This window comes from Centruroides sculpturatus, unplaced genomic scaffold (genome assembly GCF_000671375.1).
Source record: "Centruroides sculpturatus isolate CEXI.00-Female unplaced genomic scaffold, Cexi_2.0 scaffold360, whole genome shotgun sequence".
NCBI lineage: Eukaryota > Metazoa > Arthropoda > Arachnida > Scorpiones > Buthidae > Centruroides > Centruroides sculpturatus.
In genome coordinates, this window is record NW_019384584.1 from 611,447 (window position 1) to 622,426 (window position 10,980).

Genomic DNA, 10,980 nt, shown 5'->3' on the forward strand with positions numbered 1-10,980 from the left:
TATAATTTATTCTCTAGGGGAGGTGAAATTCAAAATGTGCCATGTGACTGTAATTGTTGAGAAAATTGCAATTTTTATCTATGTCTTTGAAATTTTTAAAAATGAAGTTCTATATCTGTGCTTGTGTCATGCTTTGTTATTAAACTAATAACTTCAGTTTCAGTACATTTTCACATGAATTCAGATTTTAAGAAGTGAGCAATAAAAATCCTATATAAAACAATAAAAGACAAGAGTTATGTCTGATTCCTTCTACCATAAGAATGTCAAGTTGCAATGCAGACTCTTTTGACAATGCTTACAATGTGACTCCTTTGAGGTAAAATATCGACAAATGAGGAGTCACATATGCACAGCAGAAAGGTGTAGCAATGGGAAGTCCAGTAGCAGGTACTGTACATTATGTGAAGTGGCTTTAAGAAGAACGTTAGAGAACACTGTCATACCAAAATATGCAATGCAAATCGTATTATATGCACGATATGTCGATGTTTTTATTATATGGAAAGTAAAACCAAAGTTACAGCAATTTATAAAAGACATCAACAACAACAATTTTGGCCTAGAGATTGAGCTGGAACAAGAAAATAATAAAATTATACATTTTCTGGATTTATCAATACAAATAGACAACAGAGGAGATATAATTACAAAAGTTTACAGAAAGCCTACATACAACCCATTGTTTATACCATGAAATTCACACGACCCAGTAATGTATAAACTTGCAGCATTCCAGGCACTCATAGCAAGAGCGCACACTCACTGTAGCAAAATACAAGATAGAAATGAAGAGCTGCAATATATCAAAAACCTAGCAAGACAATTTGGGGTTAATATTAAAGCTCTAACCAGCAAAACAAAAACAGGCAGCAAAGACCTGAATATAAGAAATAAAATAGAAGAGTATACACTTATGGAATACAGGGCCCCGCTAAACAATCTCTACAAAAGAATTGGAGCAGCCACAAACAAAAAAATAATTTACAAAAGGAATCCAGCAGTTTATCAAATGTTAAGAGTGGACAAAGATGCTTCCTGGAGTATATAGAATTCCAATAGCAGATAAAAGGCGGCAGAAAGAGCTGTTTTACTTTTTTTGGAGCTACAGGGAGATTGCTCAAAGAAAGACTGATGGAGCACAAAACAAACATAAGAAATGAGCAGCCAGTCACAGCGCTAGCAACATACATTCTAACAGACCCTCCAGAAGTTATAGTGGAATGGGATAAAGAAAGTTCATACAAAAAATTCACAACAAAAAACACCTCAAGTATGCAGAGGCTTGGCATATTTACAAAACCAGTCAAGAAAGACAAGCAATCAACTTTAGAGAAGCAAGTAAGATATCGGCAGCATGGAGATCAAGCGTAATGTAAAGTTTCAACAGGAAAGAACTGTAGTGAAGTAACAGTAAATAGGGAGACAACATCTAGAAAAGCATGAATATTAAGTGTACAATCCGGCTACACATGCATTAATGTTTTTGCTTTTATGGTTGTGTTTTAGTATTTTATTTTATTTTATTTTATTTTCATCTACGTATTTATTTGAAGTATCTTATCATTTTTTATTTGTTTTATTTTATTTTATGCCCACTTATAATGGTAACCCAACGGCATGAGATTTTGCACTATAAGTTTTTTTAAATACGTTCCAAAACTCATTTATCGTTAATACAAATCCGTCAGATTTTCGTTTGTTCTTGATAAAGGTCATTAAAGATAACAGAAAATGTTTGAAATTGATAATAAATTTGACTGCAGTTTAAAAGGTTTTTGATTAGTGTATCCTTTTTACGAAATGCAGTCTACAAAGAGATAAAACATTGTGTAAATTGTAAAAATCAAGTAAATCTTGATAGTTACTAGTTACAATTTTTTATATACTTTAAATATATTTTTACAATTCATTCAATCATTATTAATCAACTTATCTTCACAATACATTTTATAAACTGTTCAATTAATAATAGCCAATATATGATTATATATATTATCCTCTGTTGATGTCATAATGCATAATTTATTCCTGTTCCAAACTTCATAATTTATTTGAAATTCAGTTGAGTATTTGATTTTCTATTCACCAATATATCTAATTAATTTCAAAGCTTTCAAGATTATCAAAATAATGCTTCAAATGTTAACTAAATCTTTAATATTTAGGAAGAATAAAATTCATCTTAATAATTTTAATATTATAATTTATTTAATAAGACATTATAATATATCTTATTCAATTCATGAAATGTCACTATTTAAACAAAAACCTGTAATAATCTTATAAAATCGTTAACATAACTTAACATAAAAAATACATAAATAATTGATATACTTAATAGATAAACAAAGTGACAAATATTGAGAAATGGCAGTATTCCATTACATACTTTAAATTTTATTTACAAACTCGAAATAAGTTAGGAAATTTAAATAATTACATACTTATATAATTTATTCTCTATTAGACACAAAATATTAAGACATTCAATTGTAATTTATAATAATGTATTCTTCATACTATATAGTGAATAAAAAATTACAAATTTGATAACTGAGATCTGGAAAATATTACAAAGTGAAAATTAAATACCTTGTTTATACATAAATTATTATATTGATATAGTGATAATTCATTATAACAATATTTATTTCCTATAAAATCAAGATGATAATTATTTATATTTTCTAGCTGAATCTTAAAACAATCTAAGAATAAAATAGAAAAGATTTTTCTATTTTTTTCATAGCTTTGATACTATTATTTTAATAAAATAATATTTATTTTAATATTTATATATATTCTTAAAAGTAAATTTATTCATATTTTGTACAAATTTAGTTCTCCATATGCACAATTTAAATATATAAATTTATAGTTTCAAGAACATACAATTTCCATCATCAAGATGTCTATTTTGAATCCCAATGAAGGATATATGCATATATACCAGAAAGAAATATTTTAATCCTTTTAAAAAGTAATGTAATTGAGTATATAATAAAGAATCAGTGAAATTTAAGTTCTTTTGAGACATAAAAAAATAAGCAAGCATGAATATTAATTAATTTATTAACACCATGTATTAATTCAGAAAACATTAAAAGAAATAGTTACCAATAAAAAAAACATCTCCTCCTCCATGTCAGTAACAATCAATGGCATCCTAACAAATTTTCCAAAAGCAAAACCTCAATCAGTGTGGTGGACTTTTAAGTAAATTATTTGCTAAAATATATTTTAGAAAATATTCTTGATATCAAAAAAATGAAAACCAAACTCAACATTCAATCCATGCTGAATGTAAACTTTATAAGGATTTTTTTTTCTGTTTTATTGTGAAAATTTCCTTTATGTTATAATTACCTTTTTTTTAAGCTATTTATAGAAAATATTTAATTGACTGAAATTTAATATAACCTATTAAAAAATCTAAAAGCAATATGAACTTTTAAAATGAAAAACATCATAGCATGCATTTGTATGTAAATCACATTGTAATGTCCTTTATATTATAAAGTTTAAAAAATATGTATAATAAAAAATAATAATTTTATGCAAGTATGCAGATCAGAGTATTAAAAAAAATCGTTGAATTTATTACTAATACTTTATAATTAGATTGTTAAAAACTAATTCTGTAAGTTTTCATTATGAAATCATTTGTTACTTATATTTTAAACTTTAATAAATTCTTAAATGAAAATTTTCGAAACACATCAGAAATGATTCAGAAAAGGAAAAGACAGATAAAAAGATGAAGAAGAAAATAAGTAGAGATTAAAATAACATTTGAAAGAACATATGTATGTATATGTATATATATTATTTATTTAAGCCCTCATTTTCAATACAGGAAAAATAATTTATTGAAAATTTATAAAAATAATTCCTACACATTTTTTTAGAAATTAAATTCTATTTAATTTTTAAAATATAATTGAACAACAGCAAAATTTATTATTACACTTATTACATTATGATTTAATTTCATAGTTAATAAGTAAGAATCAATAAAATTTTGATATAATAATGAAAAATAATTTAGAAGATTTAGATCAATTATTCAAATGTAATCAGAAAATCTTTATGAAACATTAATTCAAAGCTGAATACAAATAATTAAAACCAATGAAATAATAATTGTAAAAATATGTATGATTACAATTTAAAATTTTTAATCAATAATTCTATAAATTTATCATTATAAAACTTTATTGAAATACTGACCCTCAGAAACCGCCCACGTGAATTTTCCTTTAAGTCTAAATAATAACGCCTGTTGTCTTTAACCATGATTTCACTCTTTAATTTTCCATCTTCTGGTAGATTATCAGGATTAGGTGGACCTAAATTGATAAATAACAAAAGCATATTTTTCATGAAAGTTTTGAAATCTATTAAAATAAATAAATAAATAAATAAAAACATAACAATTTACACACACATATTCTTCAACATATGACAAAATTCCATTTCTGTGAACAGATCACTAAAGTTTTCTTAAACTGAGAATTACTATACTTACTGACTGCCCACTACCAAACTATTCATCCTAAGGCAGTATACATCAGTTATCATATATCAGTTGTCTTCATAAATTCATTCTTTGCCCTTAATATGGCTGAAATTCTTGAATGGTGATAAGCTTACAGACATTTTATGGCTGATATTAATGACTACCAATTTTACTTATTTTATTTCCGTATTCAAATTTATTGAATCTTTCTCTTATCATCACTTTTATTCCTACTTTTCATAATGTTCACATAAAAAAAAACACAGATTAGACATTCAAATATTAATATCATAAAAAACAAAAATAAAAACAAAGAAACAGGACAAAACATATATGATGCATATTAGAATTTCTTCACATATTTCTTTGTCATACATATGCAGTATAGTATATTATTAGCAATTATAGCTATATATGTTGACAATATTTTAACAAAGGCTTAGCAGATTAATTCATATACAGCAGAACCCCAATTATCTGAGGTAATGTGGACAATGCAACCTCAGTTAAATGGATGACCATGACCATTTTGGATTAAAAATTCCAAATATAAAAGATTTTTATGGTATATCACTTTTATGCCTTTTTTTCCATACCTTAGTAAATTTATATATATCAGTGTTTCTCAATGGGGCGATATCACCCCCTGGCCCATGTGGGCGTTTTTCCACGTTGAGGGGGCGATTAGTAATAATTTATATTTGGGGGCAAAAAACAATTTTCTGGGCAATATAGTAAAACATTATATTAAGAATAATTAGATATTTTATTCATTATATCTTATAATAATTAAACAAATAACATTATACTAGTCACTAGTCTGTTCAATGCAGTATGAATTTGGTGTTAGCCTTGGCCCTCGGCTTCGGAATTTTGAAGTGAAGGGGGCAATACTACGTAACGGTTTTATTGAAGGGGTGATACTACATTAAAGGGGGCAACGATTCATTAGAAGCTGAGAAACACATAAATATCAACAACAATTTTTATATCATTTATTATTCAGCTAATATACATACAATAATTTTAAGAATAAAAATGTGTATTATTATAGTTACATTTTAATATGAATGAATTGTCTCATATTGAAGTTAAATAATTAAAGATAATAGAAACAAATCATTTTGTAATATCCTATTGTTTTGAACACTTTCTTTTATGAACCAGAATGTAAGAAAAAGAGTGTATTCACTTATAGGTTCCTCAGTTAATTGGGGTTTGTATATATATTTTCTTATGAAATAAAGTGAAATAAATTTAATTGAAACTCGTGTATTTTTTATAATTATTAAAATTAAGCATAATTTTGTAAAAATAAAATCATACAATATTACATTGTCTCAAATCTGTCTATAGCAGAACCTATATATAGCAAAAACCTTTCATTAACAGAAAATTTTTCAGTCTCTTAGAATTTTCTGTAAAAATCAATGTAAAATAACTTGTAGACAGTAGAACCTGTCTAACATGGAAATGGAAAGGAAAATCAGGTCTTATAAAATAAAATTCAGTATCCTCTTCCATGCTAATGGAAACTTTTTGCATATTTTTAACAGCTATCTTTACTTAACAGAGATATATAATTTAATTATAATGGTTATGAAATTTAATGGATTAATTGCTAATGTGAGATTGTATTCTTTGTTTTCAAGCTTATTTTAAACTTTTTACATCACAATTTCTTTGAATAAAATCAAGTTTAAATGTCTGCAGATAAAATTCATATCGGGCATATTATGATTTTTAAATTTTGTAAACGATATAATGCTACACAAACAGTAAGAAATACTCATAGTGTTTATGGGGAAGATGCTCTTAAATTTCAAACGTGGCAAATGTGGTTTTGAAAGTTTCATTCAGGAAATTTTGAACTACAGGATATAAAATGTACAGGGTATCCAAAACTTTTGACCAGGGCTGTGGAGTCGGAGTCGTGGAGTTTTGGTGGTTTAGCCGGAGTCGGAGTCGTCAAAAAATCTGCTGACTCCGACTCCCTTTTACTTACCAACTTGTTATGTATATGAAACGGAGTTGGAGTCAGTAGATTTTTACGCAACTCCACAGCCCTGCTTTTGACAAAAAAATTGGATATAAAGGATTAAAAATAGACAAATAACAACCCATGAATTTGTAACAAATCTTATTGTCACAGACACTTTATTGTTGAAACACTTCATCCACTTGAAATGGTCGTAAAACATGATGATTGTGTTCTGCACACATTAAGTAAAAAAAATTTGGATAGAGTATAATTTTGTCTGACAAAAGGTAGGTAGCTCTAATATTTCATTTTATTTTTAAAATCAGTTACTCATTTTTATCATAGAAAACTTTTTTACCAATGATAAAATTAAAGTTAAAATTAAAATATTTATTATTAACAGAAAATCTATTATAGCAGGTGGTGATTGTTCGACTGAATTCATATGATTTTGATATATGCAATAGCATTGAGGGATTAATTAATCATATTAATCAAGGGATACCTGTATATAGTGGAAACCTGTCTCCTATGGAAAAATGCTTTGTCTCATGGGATTTCATTATAGACAGGTTTGACTATATATAAACAGAAGAATATATGAAGATGGAAGAAAGAATAGAATAAATTTATAAACCAAGTTATTCTAAATAACAAAATATAAATAGTGAATTTTTTGGAAAAAGTTTTAATAGTTGCTATTAAGATGGAAGAGATTTCTTGTGTTAAAAAAAAATTCTGCAAGCCATTGATATTTGTCCTGATTTGCCTTATTCTTTTTCAGATTAGAAATGACAAATTTTTCTTCTGAGACAATCACTATTCTATTTCCAGGTCATGATCATAAATCCATTTTTTGGTTCTTGTTACACTAATTGATAGATCAATTTATCTTGAACAGGATCTTCAAAATCTTAATCAGACTTATAATACAAGATATAACAGAAATAAAACTCCAAAGTTATAATATGAATATGATAAAAACAAACAAATTTTTAAAACCAAAAACTGTTCCAATCTTTGCAAATTATTTGTATTATAACTTATAAAAAATAATTATTTCAAAGTAGATAAAAAAAAATAAAAATCATCTTTAGCCAATCAAGAGAAATATTCATTATTACATGTTTCTGAGTCTCTCTTAAAAACAATACTTTCATCAATCATTTATCTCAATCTTTTCCAAATAAAAGACAAATTAGATCAGTGTAATATATTGATAACCATCTTTTTCTCTCTAGCTTTCTTGGTTCTATCTTAATCTATTCAAAAATTGATTCTCAAACCTTCTCTATTATGCATCTTCAGAATTCTCCAAATATTACATAATTTCAAGTTTTCCAATTTGAATATACAGTGAAGTATTTCCAGAAAACTGAAACAAATACTGCTAGTTAATATGGTATTGAATCCTTCAAGAACCAAGGAATATAAAACAAGGTAAGTTTTCTTCAGACATGCCATATTGATAGCTTTCATCACAATGATTATATTCAGAAAGTGAACTTCCATTAGATTACTATCATGTACTTTAAAACAAAATCCTAAGGATAAATTAGATATCAATTCTCCAATATCTTCTTAACAAATAGCTAAAATATCAAGACTTTTTACAGTTTCAAATTACTTTGAAAAAGCAGAAATCATTCATCTTGATTATCTTAATAATCTTATCTATAATTTCAAATTGAAAAACCAAGTATAATACTACTACTAATTTCTTCACTCTGAAATGTAGATAATGAATAATAAAGCAGAAGTGATTGAAGTATCTTGGAAGAAAAAATCTTATTATTAAATATTTAATTAACAACAAGATATTTTGATTTCTCTGAAGTTTCTAATTTTAAAANTTAACCCAATAGAAAACTTTCAAACTACAATAGTTTGAAGTTCATCTAGTTACTATCAGTATCTAGATTTCACAAAGTTTATAAAATCAGAATAATATTGTGTTTTTTCCATGGAAAGAAACAAAATTATTTTCCGAACAACCCAATAGAAAACTTTCAAACTACAATAGTTTGAAGTTCATCTAGTTACTATCAGTATCTAGATTTCACAAAGTTTATAAAATCAGAATAATAAACACACAGTTGGACTTCATTAACTCTGTGCCACTTTTGATCTTTCCATTTCATGGCAACAAAACCTTCAGAGAAAAGCCTTCCTTATCTAAAAGTTATTTTTGAATTTTAAATAAAAATTGTAAAAGAATAAAGAATTTTCACTGAGAAGGGTGTACAGTTTTTTGCTTCAAATCAAAGCCTCAAAAAGTTATGGACATACCAACTGGTTTGTTTAAAATGTTGGTTCCAAAGAATTATTTTTCTGTGTTTATTAAACATTTTTGTTTGTTTGTGTCCAAAATAAAAACATTTTATCCTTATTGGTGATTTATGAAGTCATTTTACAAGAATATTACAATATATAAAAAACAAAGTAACAAATGAAATAAAGTCAAATTTTGTTGTTAAGAATTTTGAGTAATTACTTAACATTTTTAAATTTAAAAAAAATAAAAGAAAATTGTATTACCTCCATCATCTGTACCAAATTCTTCCAATAAATCAGTGAGGGCATCTCGAAATTCAATCATCCCTTGGGCAGGTATAGCTATCTGCGAGCGTGGTCCTCCTCTTGCTATTGTCTGTGATACCTAAAACAGTTTTAAGTTATAAATTTATACATCACACACAAATTATTTATTTCACAATTATAAATAATGAATTATAATTACAATTATTTGTAGATACATAGCCAAACAATCGCCTTAAATGCTCAGGTTATAAATCTGCTATTTTTAATAATTAATACTAAGTAATTTGTTATTAGAGATAAACATTAGATGCCATCTCTTATCTAAGTTAATAATTATAATTTAAATAATTTATTAAATAATTTAGAATCATCTGGAAGAAAAGAACTGGCCCAGGGTGGGGCTTGAACCTGCAACCTTTGCAGGTTCAATAGTCAGATTCTTGTTTAACAATCTGACTGTCTTATTTTATCAAGTTGATCACAATTGCCAGTGATAATGCTCTAAAGATGTACTTGAGCACCTTATCACCAATTAAATGATTTTAGGAAAGATCATATTCTTTGACTATGGGAAGGAGACTAGTTATTCTGAAGAACAGCCCAGTAACTGGGACATATAGATAAAGCAGTGGGTGCAATAGAACACATTAATGCTGTAAAGGCTTTCAGGCCCAAAAAAAACTACAGCTAGAGAGTATCATCAGATAATGAGATAAGCTCAGGATAATTCAACAATTTTGTTCTATATACTGAACAAGATGTATTGTTCTCTTTCTTTATATCTTGTGTCATCATACACCATTGCCTCTTCTTGGACTGCATTCTATTCATATCCTTCCTTGATTAAACATGTGTGTGATATATTTGGATATTAACTGAAGCCATCATGGAATCTTCAACATCCTGAACAGAGTTGCAGCAGGACCGAAAAAATCTGCCACAAAACAGCCAAGCTTCATTATTTTGACTCTATGCCATGCTATATTTCTGTATGTATTGTAGACAGAGGTAGCTTTACTATATACTGATCTGTACGATCTTTCTGAAACAAGAGTCTCTGCCATTGTAGTTCCACCACTGAACCAAAATGGTTTGGCCAAACCAAGCCTGGAGCTAAGAAAGGCCTGAATATGTCAAGCAAAAATCCTGCAATTCATGATAAAACAATTGTCTTGATCACAAGTCAGGTGATTCTTTTCTCAGTCAGCTAAAAGTCTTTTGGAAAATGCAAGTCCTGTCCCTTACAGCAGGGGTGGAGTCCACATTAGAATTTCAAACCATGGACTGAAGTGAAGTTATTCTACTTCTGGTCTACTTATTTTGAAATTGTTATCAACTCTATTTCCTTATCCATATTAGAAATACAAAATTTCATGATGATAAGATATTTATTTAGAATTCTTTTTTTTTATGAACAATTGTATAAATGAAAGCAAAAAGGCCAAAAAGTAGGTTTAAACTCCTTTTTTTAATTTCATTCCTTTTAACTTTTTCAATCCATATTAAATATTACAACTAGAATCTTAGACTGTTGTTTTATTGTTATCTAAAATTTAAATAATTATTTCTCCTTTTTTTAAATGTTATATACAGAAAATAAAGCAATGACAACTGCTACGTGACATCAGGCTAAATAACAGTTATAATATTATAATTATAAATTACTGATAAATTAGATCGTAGAGAAATGGCACCTAATGCCTCCCTCTAGGGTCAAATTTATCAGTAATTTACAATTCTTATAGCTGTTATTTAGCTGAATGTCATATGGCAGTTGTTGTTGCTTTATTGTAATGTATCGGGTTTCATAAAGATGTTTATAGTTGTATGCAGATATAACATCATACTTTGATAATGAGTGAATTTCAATAAAATTATTATAAACATATTAAAAGTATTTTGATAAAATGTAAATAGACTAAATATTGATTTTATG

At 27.0% G+C, this 10,980-nt stretch overlaps 1 protein-coding gene across 1 annotated transcript in view; it reads right to left on the reverse strand.

Moving 5' to 3' along the window:
• The window catches only part of LOC111624547 (transcriptional activator protein Pur-beta-like), a 74,827-nt gene that overhangs the window by 33,417 nt on the left and 30,430 nt on the right, over positions 1-10,980 (reverse strand). Inside the window, exon 4 of the mRNA XM_023367423.1 lies at positions 9,042-9,162. Within this exon, the coding sequence (XP_023223191.1) occupies positions 9,042-9,162 (121 nt within the window). The remainder of the gene's footprint in view (positions 1-9,041; positions 9,163-10,980) is intronic.